The following is a 21,453-nucleotide window of genomic DNA, read 5'->3' on the forward strand; positions in this document are numbered from 1 at the left end:
TAAGGTTATGAGGCCTTGTTCCGGCTGTCAGATAGTATCTAATAAATAATCCTTAATATAATAGGTGAATAAATTGTCTGTTGCCTAAAAACATGATAATGACAGTTAATTTCCGTCAAACATATACATATTATGTAGTTTAATCAAACTGAAATAATAATTACTATATAATTTATTATGAAAATATAGATATTGGATAATTATCAACAAACTAACTATCACGGAAAATCATGACATTAAGACTCCGGGTTACCTAGCAAGGGCAGGCCATTCACACTCGCGCGCAATTAATATAAAAGTGACGTTAATTACAAGATGGCGGACAACTGTCAAGGTCAGCTGTCAAGTGAAAGTTTTGGCGGGAAATAGAATGTGCGAGATTATCTCAATCGATATATTGTTCTAGTGATTGATTTTGTAAAGGTCGAGGTTCCGATAATGGATTTAGATTAACCGGAGTAATTTTGTGGGAATGTAATATTAATTTGAGCGTAGGAAGTCGATAATTTATCGATACATTTCGTAAATACTTATCGACAAATTGATTCGTGTTTTATATAACATTTTAAAGTTTTTGAAATAATTAGAATAGAAGCTTTTTTATATAGGAGTACTTTAAGTTTGTTTTTGGTGTGTATAGTTTGTCTGAAAAAAAATTGAAATAAGCTGAAAGTTTTCTTCTACAATTTGTGCATTATAAACTAATATAGTTATAATACTTATCTCGACTTACAGAGTACACTATAACACCATTAATTTCGCAACCACATACATTCATGATTCTGGGAACATAGACACAAGGTGATCATAGAGTAACCTCGTCGGCCAATCAAAAGTTCAGTCTGATTGATGCTGCCAGCCTTAAAATGATAGAACACAATGATTTTTGCTATTGGCTACCCTTGAGACTGTTGTTTTGATGGATGGTTTGAATCTTGTCAGGTTTATAATAAGCATGTTTGGACTGGACGAAACGTTGTAATGAAAATGTCAATTTCGAGTTGAAAACATTAATTAAATGCATCTATTATCAAGTTATTGTGTAACTAAGGACACACTTATTTCCATTGGGCCAAGCCTGCCAGGGCTATACATAAAGGGCTCAAGAAGGAACATGGTAGGTTTTAGTTAGTGTTACGAACTTAGTAAGCTGCACCCACAGCGGGAAGGGTCAATTGATTATTTCCCACAAAAAAAGGACACATTAATTCACAACATTAATTCTGGAAAAAGCGCATTGACACCATCTTCAACGAAATAAAAAATGTGAGATGCAGCTATAGGATTAACCAACATCTTAGTGCCCAAAAAAACTTACCCAACAATACAACGTGATAAAAAAAAAATACAGTTTACCACACATCGATAAAGAATCGAATAAAAACAAAACGAGTCGATATATCGATTCAAAGAGCATACGTTACCGATTTTCATTAGTGCGTAAACATTGCCACACGTTTTCTTTCGTAACGCTATTATTCAATGTTTTTGCTGACCGTACTTCTGTATGTACGGTTCACACATACAGATCAAGGATTTTTGTCATAAATATTTATTCGTTTATCGATTGTTTTGTTGTTAATCGATTGGAAACAATCGGAAATTGATATCGATGCTTTTTTATATAGTTTCTATGACCTGCATTTTTGATTTGAGACGGTCATTGTCCTTGTGATTTGTGAATAATACTGTAAAATGCGAAATCATGTCTATGCATGTTTTATATGAAAAGAACAAGCTGTTTCCCGCGGTTCCACTCTCATCCTGAGGGTACTCTTTCCCACACCAGGATGAAAAAGACCATCTGTACCCATTTAAATCAATTCAATAGTTTTGGTGTAAGATCAAGACTTTCGTGTTTGTAATATTATGTAAGGTTATCATGATAATCGATTCGGTAATTTCAATGATTTATATCTCTACAAATACGTACCCACTTCATAAAGATTTTTCCAAGCAGTTCCGGACAGTACTATCGGTTTTTTACACTAAATTCTCAGTATTGCCAAATGGCATCCATAAATTATTGCTATCATACAAGGAAGCTAATAAATCGTAAAAACGCATGTATTTTTTTAGATTCAGATCTAAATGTTATTTAGTATTGTATGCTAATGTTACAAGATTATGTTTGTATCCGTTTTTCGTAATCTGCCTAAAATTTTAAGATGGGTTTAATGGTGTTTTGTGCAGTCATTAGATAATAGTTAAAATCTTTTGATATCTACGACAAAGTACCTAACTTAATTTTAAGGCAAACAAATTTTATATAACTGTAAATAAATATTTTTTTTTATTTATTTAAATGATTTAAATGCAAGGTCAAAGTCATCTCATATGCTATAAGCCTTTTTATCAGTGTGTATAAAAGTTCCCACGGGATGCGGGAGAAACCGCTGGCGGGAGCTAGTAATCTTGCATCGATCATTTAGCATTTATTACCTATATATTTATTTAGATTTCTTAGAAATTTTTTATTTCCTTGAGAAACTCAAAATTAGATGTTACTCAAAAGCAATTCGCCATCTTTTCTACAACAATGATCATAACACAAAAAAGAACATAATTTTATTTCACGTCTTGCCTAAATAGATTCTAATCTACGGTTCCTATTACAATTTTGCAACTCTTCTTTGAGTTATTATTTCCAATTGTATTAAGATATAAATGATAAACAATATGACAGACGAACAAAGATACAAATTACATTAGTGACAGCCACTAAATATGTTAACTATACTTAACATGACAGCCGGCAAACTCGATATCATTATAAACCAATTTTGTAATAGTTTCGATTGTTATGCCGATTATTATTGCCAATCGAATCATATTAGAGCACAATATGTATATTGTTAACTAGGCGATTTACCTTATATTACTTGGGAAGAGTGTAGCTTTTGAACATCGAAAAATGATTGAAATCGGTTCAGTAGTTTCGGAACCTAACCTAGGCAAACAAACAAAAAATGTTTCCTCTTTATTATGTTCTCTAAACTATCTTTCAGTGGTCATCTTTTTTTTACTTACTCGAGAACTCCTTTCAATAATTTCGACCAGTTTTAACTCAGTTGAGACATTTTTAAAAGTATTACAAACTCAGCTACGTACTCATAATAACAAATATTAGACCAGTAACGATTTCATAACTCGATACTTATTCCGATTATCGAGAATCGATTCTATCGTATCACAATAAATATTATTCGTTACGATATCGAGTAGTTCTTGAGCAATGTACACTCATTCATTAATAATCATTTCTTCAATTGTTGCTTTGTGTTGCAAGAACTTATTTTGAAAGAAAAATGTTGATGCAAATTATCCCTGCGGCTGTATTTAAATGGTATATGATTTATTTGGCAGTTTAATCCATTAGGATCGTTTTAATATCATATAAAATAGTTGAAACGTACTCTGACAGCTCAACAAAAAGTCTATAAACGAGTGCTTACTTATTACATACAGAAATGGACACATAAAATTATTGATTCTCAAATACATGAACTTAATCAGTGGTCAAGCGCATAAACACCACTTTAGCCATTACTTTGGTAGTCACTTTTCTAACATAATTAGAAATTAAGCAATAGAAAACTCAACATTAAGTCCTAGGAAAATAATCACCTCGTAAGATACAAATCAGATTGCTAATGCACATCAATAAGAACTTACAGATGGACAGATTTAAAATGCTAATTCTTAATTAAATCAAACCATGTTTAATTTAACACCAACATTATCTGTAACCATATAAAACAGCTGTTAAATAGTTAAATAATTAACCAGGCAAGTTCAAGATGTCGTCCTCTAGCGGTCAGTGAAACCGTTGGCTTTCTAAGACTTGAGACGCATGCGCAATGGCCGATGTGCGCGGACGCAGAGAAAGCGAGAGTGATCTAGCTTATTGACTTGTCATGATAGAGTATGTATAGTATGTAGGTAGTGTTAGACTGGTGTAGTGATTGAAACGTGGAGAGTAGTATGATGAAGGTGTCAAATATTTCATCCTGAAAACCCAAAAGATAGATGTACAGTTTTGACTACTATGTCAGGAGCCCTTCTGACCTCTTCAACCCAGTCATTAAGGCAACCAGATATCCCTTGGTAAGGCTGGTTGTCAGACTTTCTTGACTAGTTTTTACTACCCATAAAGGTTGCTTCAGAGTAGTATGGGTGATTGCCACCTAGGACTACCTAATTATCATCCCGTCTGAAACACATTTGTACAGACATCAAAGTTTTGAAAATTAGAAAGAAATCTTCCGGCTTCAACAAACACCCAGTTCCGTATCAAACAACACACAAACCCATAAACAACTGTCTTACCAATAAAAACACACATCACAGACAAATTATCCCACATTACATGCGCAAGAGTGCTAACACTGCTGTATAATGGTGACCGCGCCATTACGCGTGTCGCACATAACCAATGAGTTACGCGTCTGCGCACGACATGTCCGACAAGTGCGGTGGAACTGGATTGTTATGGATGTAGCTTGAAGTATGGTAATTTTAAGCTGGTAAAGACGGATTAAATTGATTTTTTATTACTTCGTTGGACTAAAGGTAAAGACGGATTAAATTGAATTTTTGTAGATTCGTTGGTCAATATAGTGGTTAAATGGGGGTAGTTTTTCGTGATAAGCCCACTTCTTGTGATCACTGAGCTTCTTGGATCGCCTTTCCTGGTTTTATAGCTGTTCTTGTTGTTCTACGTCAGAGTTCGCCTGGTTAATTTGAAAAAACTTACGCGCAAGTTCACCGACCACATTTAAAACTGTTTAGTACCTATATATTTTCACATTCAAGTTTCAGAATAAATAAACAGTTGTTGTAAGAAAAACGAACGGTTGTGTTCTCGGTAAACTTTGGCCTTAAACTCCAGTTTTGTACAAAATATACCTACATACACTACCTATAGGAAAAATATAATTTGTATCAAATCGATAAACGTTACATGTACTTATTAATGTAACTTAAGTAACCATTACCAGTAAAGCTCTTAGCCAAAAAGCCTTCAGCTTACCCTTTACCCATTTACCCTAAACGGGGTAATTTCTACAATCGTGCACACTTATTGTCATTGAACCGACTGCTGCAAGTTAATCGTGTTCGTAATAGCTTGATCGTGTGTTACGGTCTAACAATTGTCAGAACTTAAGTCAGAACTATGTTAAATGCTTCGATTTCCGATAGCAATTAGACAATTGTCTATGATTTAATGAAGGGTTGTTGTGAATGAATGTTTGCTTGACCGCGAGCCATTCTCTTTCATTGTTCTTAGTTAGTTTAACTGAGATTTTAACTGTGGACTGTGGAGTTAGGTTTTATTTTAAAATGTTACTTACCTACTAACAATGCGTACTTACATTCAATTATTATTTTTTAATACTAGAAATAACTTCTAAGTTTACTTTTCTGCACCTTGTTATTTTTTTTCTTTATTTAATAACTTCAGCAAAACTGACGGGTTTTCCTTTCTCGATTTATCCATTAAAATCTAAAAAAAGGTTCTTCATTCTATGAGAGAACAGTGCTCAAGGAAAAATTATCATCAACACGTACCTTCTAGTTTATTTATTCTCAACTTACAAGAACATGACCATTATTTTACATAACAACTCTCAAACACAAAGAAAATAAGAGAGAAAAAAAAGTTAAAATTACACCTCATTTTTAATGACGGACATGTAACAGCCTAGAATGTCGAAAGTATCAGAAATTGTCATTTGATTACATCTATTTGTATGTACCATCTATTTGTATGTCGTTTGTACCTTTCACGGTGCACTCTTGCAGGTCTGTCGACACTGCAAATTGCTAGCTCTGTGGTAGCAATGTGTTAGGATATTGTGGGTCATCGATGTTTTGTTGGTGTCTTAACTCTGTTTTCTTCTGATGTGTTGTGTGTCGAATGAAGATAGGTTTGAGATTGGGAGCAAGTTTGCTACAAAGGAAATTGACATAGGCTATAGGGTTACTGATGAAAGTCTTGTACATTTTCTTGAAAAAAACGTATTTTTTTATGGTTTAATGAAACTACCATAATTTGAAGTGTGCTACAATTTCACATCGAGCTCAATCTTAAGGTGTACAGTTTCTGCAACTTCTGAAACGATTAGAACAATTGTTTACTGTTACGAAGCTATACTATCCCCGGATGAGATAAGCTGTTTTCATCCGGGCAAGGAATGTAGTTTTCACGGTTTACGGGTGAAACCACGAAGGAAAACTAGTGAAATTTGGCAATTTTAGATACGACTATTCAAGTTTTCGAAAACTACATCATGATAAATTTTGTAGCTGACTCACATTCCTCACATTACAGTCAATGAAAAAGCATTTCCTACTTTTCATAACGGCACAAAACTACCAAACCGGCCTATTGTTGCAAAAAAACTAACCGAATCTGCATAACTGTCGGCACTCGGCCGTTAAATGAGCCGTGAAGTTACTAAGCATTAATATTCACTTACATAAGCGCATTACATAGTATTACATACCGTATGAGTTTCATTTTGTCCTAGTTTTACTTAAAATTTGCTCATTAAACTTGTTGTACTGTAAATTATACGCGGAGAAATTGTTACATAGCTCCCAACTGTTTATGATTTATATGTGAGCCAGTAGAAAAATACGTAATATATAATATTCTCGTTATTGTCATTAAAAGTCGTGTTTGGATGATATAGCATGTTATGGAAACTGATATTATGAGAATTGTCAATTGGAATGGGTGGCATCTAAAACTAAATAAGACTATTTCAGAATGGTATTATTTTCACACAGAAACCATACTTAGATAGATAGGCATGGAAGAAGTGAATCTATAAATACTGTTTTAATGAGTTTTGTCATATTCATATGGAAATATGATTATTAACAGGATTATCACTTATTAATAAAATACCAGTGAATATGAAATATTTTTTAATGATTTTCAGCTGCATGTTTTGACATAGCCTTTGTTTCAAGGGACAAAAACATAAAAGTGATATAATTTAAGTTTCAAGAACTGGACACTAATCAAAATCTTGGCGTGTCCAGTTGACGAAGTGATAAATGTACAAATTTTGAGTCTCACCAACTGGACATACGTGTGTCCAGTTGACGAATAACCCGTTTTCAATACGAACTATTATTGTGTAGCTAAATGCTAAAATAAGAGAAAAACAATACGATAAACGGACAAGATAATTTATCTTGACAAGACAACATAATTTCTGCACAGCTGTGTTCACTTCCAGAACAGTTGGGAAGTAATTATAAGATTATAAACAGTTTTATATCTTTCACGCTCTGGTTGGTACTTAATGAGTGTTGGTCTACATTCCACGCGGGCTAAACATAGTCTTATTTTGTAAAGTTTTTATAGCCTTAAATTAGTTGGTTATTAAGTTGTTAATTTTGTTGCTAGCTGGGTTCTGCGGTTCTACTAGTGACCAGAGAAAACTCCTTCCCGCACTAGGCTAAAATATCCTTTCTCAGAGTCTACTCGAATATGTGTACTATTTTTCATTGAAATCGATTTAGTACTTTCTGCATGAAGGCTCGACAGATAGACGGAGCTACTTTCGCATATATGAAGCAGGATATTATTGTGTTACAAACATTTTTACGAGTCGTTGATCCTACAGAGGTTTACATTAAACCGCTGACTCGCCATTGAGAACAAATAACTTAGCAAGAGCTTCTAAGCCCTTGAAATGACCGTCATGACTTATTTGACCTATTAATAAACACATTTCAAATTCAATTACATTCTTTAATACCTATCTATTTTTTATCACACTTAATTCAATGGTAGCATCTAGATTCCCCACTGCGCACAGAATACCAGGGCATCAGCAGTCGATGGGAGATAAGATGAATGAGTGACTCAATGACTCACTAGGGACACGGACGTCGTGACTTACGTACCGGTACTACATAATTACTTGTTAAGTAAGCCACGACCGAGTGCAGCCGGGGGACGGAGCGATGTGACGAAATTAGAGCGGACTGCAGATCTTGATGATGATAAACCTTTTTGGTGTTCCTTATGAGGGCGTGATTGCGTGTTTTTTTTTTAGCTTTCTATTTTTGAAATTATGAATTTATGAATGTAAATAGACGGAGAGGAAGAGGAAGACATAAGAAAAGATGAATGGATTGCTTGAAAGATGTCATGAATAGGAAGGGATTGAGTGTCAGTATGACGAGTGAAAGGGGAAAATGGAAGAGAATGACATATTGCGCCGACCACAAATAAAATTGGGAACAGGGCAAGAGGAAGAAGAGTGTTAGGCGGTAAGTGTGGCGGTGGTCTAATCTTGATGTTGTATGAAGGGGAAAAAGTGCTGGTTGATCTATGATAATCCTACGTATAGGATTGTGGTCTAGTAGGTACCTACTTATTACTAAAGGGAACAGATTGTTTGTATGTGTCAAATTGCCATGGGTTTTATATGTTGGTTGTCGATTAAAATTAAATAATGTACCTAGTTTATAATAATAGTGTGTTTAAATTTTAGTTCATTTCTGATGAATTTAAGTTTAGATCAAGCTTGAAATTACTTGAATTTACAATAATCAATGAACCAATTTCCTACTATCAATATAGTAAAAAGTATTATGTATTTCAAACGAGTTTATATTTAGTAAATAAATAAAAAAGCTTTTGTTTATTTTTAAACCTGTTGTGGAGGTCAAGAGCTATTTAATTTAAATAAACAACTCGTTAGTCACACTTTCATAGTTGTTTGGTTATTTTGATTGATTTTATTCTTGCGCTTTAATGATTATATACTTGTTCCATTTTTTGTTTATCCAAACAAATGAGAATAGCATAAAGTACTTAAAGTAACTTTATCTGTCCGTCTCAAACACAAAAACTATGACACCGAGTAAAAAGAAAGGTATACAGATAGTCTAGAACTTAAGAAAGAACTGCTAAGGCGAATTTTTATCGGGACGTGTTTGAACTGCAGTAACTTAAACACGCACCTACAAGATCAACAAATTCAGCTTAATCTCTGCCCACCATCCATCGTGAACGTCTAACGAGCCATTATTAACTAAGTTCAACATTGCGACACGTACTTAAGGACAATACACACTGGTTCCTTTCTAACGGCGACGCGCGTCGTATCGATTACATGCCCTTAATGTATTCGCAGACTGCAAACTTTTGGTCGGCCGATAGTTTGTTTGTGCTCTTAAATCAGTGTGAAGACGAAGGGTAGTACGTATATTACAAAGATCTGGTTTAGCTGAATACAGCAGCTTTTCAATCGGCCTAACAAGTCTGACTGAAAACGGAAAATTTGTTGGGAATCATGATTTTCTTTAAAAAAAAGCCATAATGAATTAACTGTTGGTTAAGTCCCTATGTATTTTACAGAAAATCATTACCGAAACAAATTTTTGAGTTGGGCTGATACCAGATCAATACGTGATCGTTAGTCCGTGTGTATTACCATTCCTCGTTCAACTGCCTCGTTGGTCTAGCTGTCGCAAGTGCGGCTGCTAAGCACGAGGTCTCGGGTTCGATTCCCGAGTCGGGCCGAAATCGCTTTGTGGGTTTTAGAAGACTTTCACAAAGCAGCCCGGAGCCTGGAAGCTGGTGATTGATACACCCGTGCATCGGAGAGCACGTAAATGTCGGTCCTGCGCCTGATCTCTCTCCGGTCGTGTCGGATTACCGTCCCATCGGGCTATGAGAGTTAAGGAATAGTGAGTGCACCTGTGTCTGCGCAAATGCTCGTGCACTATAATATGTCCTGCGTAGTTGGCTAATCTCCTTACATGAGAACAGTCGCCGTTGCCGATAATCGGCTAGGAGGACATCATCATCATTACCATTCATTTTCATACTGATTTATAAGCCCAAAAAAACTATCGGGCGACTAAAAGTTTTCAGTGTGTGTACTCTTAATGTGATGGAACTTATACCATGATTTATATAGCTTTGATGGGAAAAAACTAGTTTAAGCTAGTTATCAAGTGTGGGAAATATTGGTTGGTGTAATGCTGTGTGATCTTTCTTACTTCGATATTTGAAGTTTCGTGAGAGGTATTGTGAACAAGATGAATCAGTATGTGAGTCAGTGTGTACCTAGATTAGATGTTACTTGTGTTTTCAACTGGATTCCGGGGAAATTACTTCTTATTCAGGGATAGTGGCGAAATAATTATTACAATCTTTCATAGGTATACTGAATAAAAAATGTGGGCAAAGATTCCTTAAAATTGTAGCTTTTTCCGCTACTTTATTTTCCTTCAAGATTTTCGGAAGTATGTTTTTCAAAAGTACACTTTCTTGTCTTTTTATGGTTTTCATTTCATATAGGTAATAAATAATACGAATCTTCTTCTTTAACATCTCGCTGACGCTAATTATAAAACAATAGAAAATCAATTGGGTCTCGCGTATATTTGCGCTCCGACATACAACGGCTTAAATAACGTTTAGTAACATGCGAATTAAAAAGGACTATTATCGCCACATCGTCCTAACAGACACAATTTAATTTTTTATGCTAACACAATTGTTGTCTATTCATACATACAGCTCTATTTAATATTACAGCCGCGTAACACACTTTCGCGACGTGAAGTAACTGAGTTCTATACGACATTTCAATGTGGTCCGCTTTTCTAAACATGGCGATGTTTTTATTGTGCCCTCGGGGAGGCGTAACTTTTAGTGATAGTGAGTATAGTCGCGGACATTGATGGTTGAACCACTTTGGTAGCTTTGCAATTTTGAAGTGATATTTGTAAGCTTACATGATTAAACATAAATTTTAGCGAATCCTCTGGATGTTAGAAATTCACTAATTGTGTAAAGGCCTAGGTGAAATTAATTTTTGGCTTTAGAAAGGCAGAAAATGCGTTTTATTGCGAAACTTTCGAGGCTCGATTGTAATCAGTTATCAAGGATACATCTTTTTGCTCGTATATCAAAATATTTAATTGTATTGCATTACCTATATAAATAAGCAAAATACTCAGCCATTAATGCCCGTGACTGTACTAGTGTACATTTTTATCGATACCTTGCGTAATAGTAGATATTATTATTATTGCGGTCATTGTAATAATTTATATGGTTGAATGGTTTTCTAAAATTGATGGTAGATTAGGCTACCTCAGTTAATATTGATAGGAATTTTCGCAAAATCATTTGGCAATTAGAATATTATTTGCTTGAAATATCTCACAAAATAAGTTAAACCGGTCAAGCTTGATATTAATATTTTGCAAAAGAAAAATTACTCTGTGTTAAGCCCTCTGCCTCTGAGATTTTCTAACGTCATGGCCGGAGAATCAAACCTTGGACAAATGCGTCAAGGCTTCGGGTGTAAAATAATATATAATTCAATTAATCGTAGGTTCAACAAGTTTTACTCGTTATCCTTGCAACTTGAGGTCCCTACACACTATGGCGTAACGGTTTCCATTATGATAGCTGGTCTATGACTCAGGACACATTTACATCTAACTATTGATCATTTGTCACATTACCAGTTGTTCTAGGAATGCGTGGATATTTAATGAAATATTTGTTGAATTTACTAAGATATTAGCAAGTCAATGCTGATTAGGTACTATATTTAGCGAAGCTTTTAGATTCAGTTGGGAAGGCTTTAGTATTGTAAGTTCTTACTTCCTTACTTAATTTCATAAAATTAATGTCGGGCATTCACGTCAACATTAATGAACCGATTCTGATGAAGTTGAGTACACAGTTAGTCTAGGCTCTGAGAAAGGACATAATATACTGCTTTTTATAAGCGTGCTATTTCGAAATTTGTTTTCGTTCGTTATAACAGAGCTTAGTTATTCACTCACATTTCCTATAGTTCGGCCATTCAGAGAATGCGTTCCTGACACGTCGCGATTGAACTGACGACGTAACTTTGCAATGGCGTTGCAGTTACGATAAAAATATTTTTGCTGGTTGTTTACCGTTTTAACAATTGAGGAGCATTAAAACAACATTATTATATCAATAATCAATGAATGTAGTTACGTCGTCAGTTCAATCGCGACGTGTCAGGAACGCATTCTCTGAATGGCCGAACTATAACATTTCTAATCGACCAGTTTTATTTCAGTGGTCAGGCATCTTTACATTTACACCATAAAATCGAAGTAAATAGATTGCAATATAACTCGTCTGATTTAGAATTAATTTTAACGACATCCATAATTAAGTGATTTAACATTAATTAATTATAATGTTCGGCATAAACTCAGAAGTTGTTATCAGCCATTAATATTAATTGCCTTGTTAAGTAAATTATTTTATACTAACTATGTGATAATTGCATATATTCTGGTGCCTTATAGAGCACAGTAGGTATACGAAAATTATGGGTATGTACTTTTATTTTTTAAATGACTTTAATTTATTTTACAACTATTTTTTTCCTAGACAGAAATGAAACGAAACTATTTAACTTTTTCCAGGGTTTAATCTACTTATACATTGACACAACATTTTTGCGAAACAGGTTCAGCCATTTTCACATAACTTCGCCAATTCGCAAAATCTCTTTCTTTATACACCGCTACAATTGGCATATCATTAAAAAAAAAACAATACAGGAAGAATTTACATTTTCCCATCCATATGCCTATTAAGATACCATCCCACAAGAATAGACATTAAAATATTCACAGTCACACAATGACACTTTCACGGTAATCTGTTCATAGTTTAGAAGGAAAAAACCGGCCAAGTACGAGTCGGACTCGCACATGTAGGGTTCCGTACCATCCAAACTAATATTCTGTGTATATTTATGGACATCGAGCAAAAATGAGCAAAAAATTACGTTTGTTGTATGGGAGCCCCCCGAAATATTTATTTTATTCTAGTTTTCAGTATTTGTTGTATAACAACGGAAATACATCATCTGTGAAAATTTCAACTCTCTAACTTTCACGGTTCATGAGATACAGCCTGGTGACAGACGGACTGACGGACGGACGGACAGAGGAGCGAAAACAATAGGGTCCCGTTTTACCCTTTGAGTACGGAACCCTAAAAATAGCCGTAAAACGTAATCTGACATGAGTTGGACAATTGCCTACTTTTACTGTTATACATAGTTTAGCTTTCACCATGGGGCTCACCCATGATGTAATGGGCGAGTCTATTGCGTGGCTACTAACTATGGATTGGTAGTGACAGTTACCCGATAGTTTGAGTTGGTATGTGTTTATTGAGTCCAGGAATTAGACTTCGGATTAGAGTATTTTGTAACTATAAGATAAGGTTAGCAACACAGCCTGTGTTAATATCAGGTACACATCCTCAAAATATCAAAACCAGTCCAAAAGTTGCACCAATTTCATTACTCACGCTGTGGTGAGCACGTCTCCGAGAAAAATTAGGACAAGCCAATTTAGTTAGGCCTTTTTTGGCGTTCAGTAATATCTGGCTAATTTGTGAGAAACATTAGTTTGTCTAGTAAAGTTAGTCTAATTGAGCTGTGGTGCGAATGCTGATTGGAGCCTTTAAATATGAGAAATACTTTGGAACTTCGTTAATTTAAGTTGTTATAAGTAATTATAATGTTATTTAATTCAATTAAAATATATGTAATTACATTACTAGTTCTAAGAGAACATGAGTTAGGCGTCAAAGTAGTCCTCCGCATCACTGTTCTCTGAAAACGTGCCCAGAAGATTGGCTGCAAAGTAAGAAAAACAAGCCAGCCCTTATGTCACGTGAAACGTCGACACATATTTTCGGAATATTATTTAAAAGTTTGAGTTCTAAATATTTCACTTGCCATTTTAATGATTGTGTCAAAAAATGTATACAGCCATTCAATCTCACCAACAGATCAAAATCTATTCAGTCTCTTCAACAAATCACGTGTAAATTCTAAATAAAACTACTTTTACGGATTTTATGGCGGTTATATTAATATTATTTAATCCCGACGTTTCGGATCTTTTTCGGCATCCATGGTCACGGGCGTAAGGTGTCGGTCGTCTTGATATTAGATATAGTTACAAACAGCTACCCTACATTTTGTTGATTATTGAAAATCTGATTCCATAAAAGTTGTTACATTTAAGTCTATACGTAGTACTAATATCATGAAAAGGTATTTGTAAGTTTGTATGCAGGGGGTAATCTTTGGAACCGCTGGTCGGATTTCCAAAATTCTTTCACTGACAGATAGCTACAATGTTCCTGCGTGCTATAGGCTATACTATTTATTCCAGTACAGGCAGTAGTTCCGACGGGATGCGGGAAACCTCTTGCAAACGGGTAGTGTTTAATATTCGCGAACCTATGTAAGTATCAGTCAGAAATCAACAAGTGTAAATTCTATGAGGAAATGTATCAGTTTTCACCTCAACGTGGTGTCCCTACTGCAAGTGGGTCGGCACGCCGGCTGTTTTGTAATTAACCACTGTTACGACAATTGTTACATGCTGTTGTAATTACGTGTTATTGTATTGAATTACGGAGCGAAGTGTTCAGTCCCTAATTTTAGTTTATTAAATTTGTATTTGGATGTTCGGATTGATTTATATTTACAGAACCGGAGGTCATTTTCTAAAAAGTTTTTATTTACAAATATCGATCGACTTCGTGTATGTCAAGTATTTTCCAATATGCGTTATATACATAATCTCACCCCTACAGATTTGAAATTCTGCTGAGTTCTACTATTTTACCACTAAAGTAGTATCGAATCTTCTTCTTCTTCTTAGCGTTTGTCCCGTCGTGTGACGGGGTCCGCTTTCCGTATCTTCTTCTTCCACTTCGCTTTATCCAGGACATCTGGACATCTAAAGTATTTTGAATCAATGATGGAATTTTACATACATACATACATAAAAATACACCTATGTCCTTTTCATCTAGTCTTTACTTTTCCTTAACCCATTGTCACCACAGCTGGGCAGAAACTCGTTAACTACAACCTGCGCAGACGCATTATATAAGAGTTGAATGTCCGATGAGTCGCGTGTGGGTCATTATCATTATCATTACGAAGGGCTAAGGTCAATATGCTTATTATAATAATATGATGTTTGAGATTATTGCCGTTTAAGGTTAAGCGTTTTTGTTGGAAATGTGTATGAGCATGATTCAAAAGGTTTATATTTCTGGGTTAATACTTCGGGTTTGTAAGAGAAATTGTAGAATTTTAAGGTCTAGGTTCGATTCGTCTGAGAGGCAATATAAATACAAGACAATATGTCTTCACGTATTTAGTTGAAAATATTTGCGATAAATGCTGAGCAATATCGTTATAATTAGTTCCGCCAATATTAGCGTTTATATTTACAAAATATGCAACTGTATGTGTTAACATTTTTCATGGACGCGGATATCTGCTTGAATGGAAATCGCTTATTTGAAGTTAATTAGTTGAAATATTGTTTTTAACACTTGGAAATAAGTGGTGCTAAATTGTATTTAGTTTGGTAATCGGTAGTTTCCTAATAAAATAAAACTCACTAAAGTATTCAAAGTACTTTGTTTTAGATATAGAAAGTAGTGAGTTGACCCTAAGGGTCTATTCAGGATTTTATTTTTGACCTATTTGACTCAACTAAAGGTCTAATTTTTGGAGCAATATTGTAAAATAAGTGGCTTGATTTACAAAACACAAAAATTATAAAAAAAGTGTCTTGTCAAAGTCTTTTAAACGTGTGATTATATCTTTGGAAATAAATGATTTGATTTATAAATAGTAAAATGAACTTTATGAACCCGAGATTAACTCAATGTTAATTACTTTTACCACATCATGAAACCTATTAGTCACATGTCAGCTACGTACTAAATACAGCCTGCAACAAAATAGACACACATTACTTTAACTTTCTGTATGTAGTGGCTGACGAAACTTAGAAGATGGATTGTACGCGAAGCCTTGGATTTAATTTCGTTGATCTATTTCGAAATGTAGGAAGCTACTTTGTTTAATAGATGCGTCTAAGTGTTATTTTGTTTTCAATTTATTTAAACTTATGCAATATTTTTAAATATAATGCAGATTTTAAAATGATGTTCATTTATTATCACAAATTAAACGAGGTCTAATAAAACTAGAAGTTGTATTCATTTAGTTTGCGTCAACGCTAGCTCACAATGTCTTCCATTACCAAATTCAATGTCCATAATAGTATAGACCGTAATTATCAGCATTTGAACAAACTCCAAGAGATGACAACCCCCTCAACACTATGTTGCACATTGACACTAAAATCATCCAAGTCTTAGTCAACTATTTACTTCCGTATCCCAATGGGGATAAAAAGTATCCTACGTCTGTCTCCTTGTTCTTAGCCACTTTCCATCCCTAAATGTTTTTTTGTAATTACATACAGATAGAAATACGTACATTAAGCCTATTTCCATATGAAATGAAATCGTTTATTTTGCAAGTTGGACATTACATCACTTTTACACATCATTTTAAGAACTCTGAGGTCGGCATTTCCTAACTGACTGATCCCTGAGAAGAAACGCCGAAACAAACTCAAGGGCCATAGTCTCTTTTTTGATGAATCACAACCCTAACAGTTGCATTTTACTTCCAGATGCTATGCGTACTTCTGAGCGTGACCCTGGCGGCGGGAGCTCGTCCACGGCCGAGGCTGCAGCAGCAGATACAAGACGACTACGATTATGAACCCCAAGCTCAGGAACGCGCCGCTGGAGATCAGGTAAGAAACATCTCTCTCAAGACTTTACTCTGGAGTAGTCTATAATGATCAACCTATTTTATACTGGTTTAGTGCTGGACAAAGATCAAACACTTCAGAAAATAATAATTACACGTACGTTACACGCATGTCGGTAGATGCATAAGGTGTAATTCCTGATGATTACGAAGTCAACAAAAAATCCGCAAGATTGCTTTTCCAAAACTGACGCCAAAATCTCTACTTCCAGGTGGTGCTAGTAGCAGCGGATTCATACGATGGTCTATACCGCGCATCCGACCGACTGGACGACGAGTACGAGCCACGAGCCCTGCAGCGCCAGCCCGCCAGGCTCAAGCAGCCGCAGCTTCAGGAGGGGCCCAAGCAGCCGCCCGTGCAGACCATCAGGAACTACAATAAGGTATGAGAAAAAACCTCTAAATGTCATCTATATAAACTAAAGTGTTAGGAAATATTTGAAGGAAATAATATAACAGATCCATAACTTAACGATATTTCCCATTTTCCAGGTCAATGATGATGGTAGTTTCACTTTCGGCTACGAGGCTGCTGACGGCTCCTTCAAGGAAGAAACGAGAGGCACCGACTGCGTGGTCCGCGGCAAGTACGGCTACGTAGACCCCGACGGCAACAAGAGAGAGTTCACCTACGTCTCCGGAAACCCTTGTGACCCCAACAAACCTGATGAGGAGGAACCCGAAGCCCCCGCCCCTGATTCCGCAGAACGCGATGACCCCGAACCTAACTACCCCAGACGACCAGTGGCGGCTCCTCGGCCCACGACCCCACGACCACCTACGACCTTCTTCCAGAACGACTTCAGCGATGCTGATGAAGACGAAGCCGAAGAGGAGCAGCTACAGCATATTAGACAGAGGGTAGTCCAGCGTCCACAGCCGGCCAGGAGGCCCGCCTACCAGGCTCAGCCCATTGCTATCACGCCCCGACCTCTGCAAGTCACTTCTCCTAGGACTCTGCCTCCAGCGACTACATTCAGGCCGCAGCTCGTCCAAGTGACTGCTAAGCCCCAGATTCAGTACAGCCCTCAGCCTAACTACTCGCCATCTCCCGCTCCGGCTGTCATAACCACCGCTGCCCCCGCCAGGCCAGGCCAGATTGACTTTGCTGCTGAGTTCGCTAAATTCCACCGTGAGAACCAACAACTGCAGTCCACTACATCTGCTGGAGCTAACCCTACAAAGGCCACTTCCATCGCCGCGCCCGCTCCCAGTGGCAACCCTCTGTACTCCACCGAGCTGGTCTACGATCCTTCGAGTGGCTCGTACAACACTCAACTGTACCAGACCCTGCCTCAGACTAAGGGAGAGCTGAACTTGAACCAGAGACTGCAGCCCTACGTTGCTACTCAACAGCAGCAGCCCAGGCCGTTCGTGCCCTCTCCTCAGCTGCCATCAGTGCCTACTGCCTCCTCTGGCCCCCTATACAGACACCAGCTGCAGAACACTCAGCAAGTGTACCAGAGGCAGCAGGCTGAGAACCAGTTCCAGAACTCGCAGCAATTGTTCGCTCAGCAGCAACAGCTGCAGCAGAGTCAGCTTCAGAGAGATCGTGCAGCGGCTCGGGCGCAGGCGCAGAGGCTGCAGGTTTCGTCGCAGGCGCAGGAGGGCCCCGCGCAGTTCTACTACGTGGCGCCGCGCGGAGAGTCCGCGTCCTCCGGACAGATCGACGCCTTCCTCAGAGGGCACGGCATCCAGTTCTAGTGCCACATCTGTAGCTGAGCTAGTTAATCGCTATCGACCAGTCAGCAACCCTCCAGGAAAGGCCATAAGCAATGTACAAGTCTCCGATTGGTCGAATAGTATAATCGAGTGCGAAAGTGTGTATGTTTATATCTAGTGTTTATGGACGGACAGTGGTGGTCTCCGTGTACATAATACGCTGTGTCTAATCAGTACCTTAATGTAATTAGTAGATAGTGTTATAAGTTTAAAGTAAATAATATTGTAACGTGTGTGACTTTCGTGCGTGACAGTCCCCGACGCGCGTTATTGTAAAAACTTACAAATGATCATTTGTAACATTTTTGTTTAAATAATAAATTATATTTTTTATAACATTTGTAGTATTTATTTATTGCATGCTGTGGTACTGTTATTTAGTTGTTACAACACACCGCCGCTCACTGGAGCGAGGCTTGAAGGTGAAGGATTCGTAAATAAGTAAAAAACTACGAAACGCATTAGCCGGCAGCTTGCTATTCTCATAATAACTGCATAACAGAGAACTCCAGCCAACTCTTTGTGTTTAAGGCTATTTAGTCATGACCTCTAAAAATGAGATGCATCGAAAACATTTAACGCGATGACTTTGAATATTTACGTTATAAAATAAGAGCAATATCAAGAATAATAAAACTAAATCACTGAAGTTATTTAATTAAGTGATTCCAAAATGATGGATTGAACTAAAAAATCATTTTTTAATATCGTTTTTGCCTTTTTCGAACATGTATTTTTTCCTCTCAGACTGGATAAACAATTGAAAATAACAGACAGAGAAAAAACGTTTTTCTTATTACATAGTGCATCCTATACTATCCTATTCTTCTCAATAAATAACGCTAGTCATCTAACTTCAAACCAGCCTCGTTACACTTCTACAAAAATAGGGTGCTCCACTAATTACCGACGCAAGTGTACCTTACATAACCAAACAGCCCACATGCCCACGTCCCCAGAAGACTAACAAGTCAATAATTAACCAGCTCATAATTTACTAGTCGGCTGCGCCCGCGCAGGCCTTCCGCATTTTTATTGGAGAAATCCGATAATAGTCAAATGAGTTACCGCTTTCATATTTCTTAGAATGAGTTTTCCATGTTTATTATATCGTGTTAGTTTTATAGAGCTAAAGACCCGAACATGTCAATATATAGGTACGTCTACGAATACTGGAGATACATTTTTTGTCATCACAAAATCTAACAAAAAGTACTTGGGATAGACTTGAACTAAGCAAATGGAAACATTGTAAGTATACTCGTTGGTTTATACTAAAACAAAAATTTTAAAATAGGTGCGACTAAAATGTAAAAGAAAACAACTGAAGTAGATGTAGAAAACAATAAGTATGTAATAATTAGACATCGGATTATATGCACTATCAAAATGCCAAAATATGCATGCAAATATGCACTAAAAAAGAGCGAAATATGCACAAAATATGCACAATTAAAAAACCACTATTAGAATTAACTTTTATTTTCAGAACATATATTTAAATATACATAGAGGTACTATTAGTTGTAATTCTTGTGACAATATACAATTACATATTTTTCAAGGTTTTCTGCCGCAAATTTGTGACGTTTGTCACTTAAAATTAATTTATAGGCTGAAAATGACCTTTCGACGTCAACTGACGTTACCGGACAGAACTTGAAATATGGCGCCATTTCTGCCGAGATATACTCTTTGGCGAAAGCGCACTGAGGAGAGCGTACTAATTATTATTATACTCTTTGGCGTAGTACAACACGTCTATCACGTATAAATACTGAAATATGCACTACCAATGAAAAAGTACCAAAATATGCAATAACGCTAAAATAATAGCATAATATGCATTTGCATATGCAAACATGCAAATGCATATAATCCGATGTCTAAAAAGAATTATTACTAATAATTCTTTTAACAACACTATTGACAACAAAATAGAGCAACAAGAGGATGCAGAAAAATCTATCTAAATCTGACATCAAACGTGAGCCCATGCTAAGCTACATACTATATAGCGTTACTTTTATCAAATTAATCATTATGATAACAGCGACCTCTAGCGTCAACTAGTAGCAACTATTATTTACTAGCAGAACGTTTTCTCTAGCTATTGGTCATGCTACCCTACGAAGCGAGACTGTTGGTTTAGGAGTTCTCACCGCACAAACTAGGTGGAATCTATTTAATAATGTTTTTTATAGATTGCTCCAGGTAGAAGATTCGGTTGGCTTTTGTTGTTGGTTTTGAGTATCACCCCTAAATTATCCCCAAAACCCGTATGGGTCCCACCTCTACATATACTGCACCTGGGGGCTGGAGGATGATAATGATTCCATCAAAAACTGAAAGGCTGAAAATTCTGATTCTGAAAATCCTGATCCTTTTCAGCCTTTTCATTCCTACAATATTAAACAGTTCACAACTTTTCTTCCTGGTTGTGATATTCAACTAAAAAAGTTACTGCGGCCCTATGCAGTGAAGTCTGTTGAAGAAAAAAGTATGGATTGTTAGTTCTTTTTGTTCCATCTACGATAGCAGGAGTCATTTGAAGTTCATTAGGCTTTTTGATTCATCATTATGTATGTAGTTCCATCTTCCATGCTTGTGGTCTATTTAATACTCCGTCATTATGTACTTATTCCACGCTTATTCTGAATAATTCTGATGTCCTTGCGGTTTTCACCAAACTCGAGACAAAATTAACAAATCCATATTTTGGACCCTTCACTGCAATCCCATACATTTGCAATGACTTCGTGGGAATAAGTTGGAATACAATCGTATGTAAGTCACAATTGTCATTGTTCATGTAAGTACTAAGATTTATTATGTGCCTAATTAACTGTTGATGTTTTTATAATGATCTGTTTGTGTGCCTTTTAATTTTTATTTGATTTTAAGTACGTATTTTTTATATAATAACGTATGTTTGGTACACTTTCACGAATTTTACTTACTTGATTGGCTATCGTTTTCAAATGCGATCTCGCAAAAATACTTCGTAATTCAAAAT

At 36.3% G+C, this 21,453-nt stretch overlaps 1 protein-coding gene across 1 annotated transcript in view; it reads left to right on the top strand.

Annotated features, from left to right (window-relative positions):
* LOC124630064 (probable basic-leucine zipper transcription factor R) overlaps nt 1-18,773 on the top strand; it is a 45,439-nt gene extending 26,666 nt beyond the window's left edge. Inside the window, exons 2-4 of the mRNA XM_047163782.1 lie at nt 16,573-16,698; nt 16,928-17,098; nt 17,208-18,773. Of these exons, the coding sequence (XP_047019738.1) occupies nt 16,573-16,698; nt 16,928-17,098; nt 17,208-18,419 (1,509 nt within the window). The 3' untranslated portion in view covers nt 18,420-18,773. The remainder of the gene's footprint in view (nt 1-16,572; nt 16,699-16,927; nt 17,099-17,207) is intronic.
* The last annotated feature ends 2,680 nt before the right edge of the window (nt 18,774-21,453 follow it).

This window comes from Helicoverpa zea, chromosome 4 (genome assembly GCF_022581195.2).
Source record: "Helicoverpa zea isolate HzStark_Cry1AcR chromosome 4, ilHelZeax1.1, whole genome shotgun sequence".
NCBI lineage: Eukaryota > Metazoa > Arthropoda > Insecta > Lepidoptera > Noctuidae > Helicoverpa > Helicoverpa zea.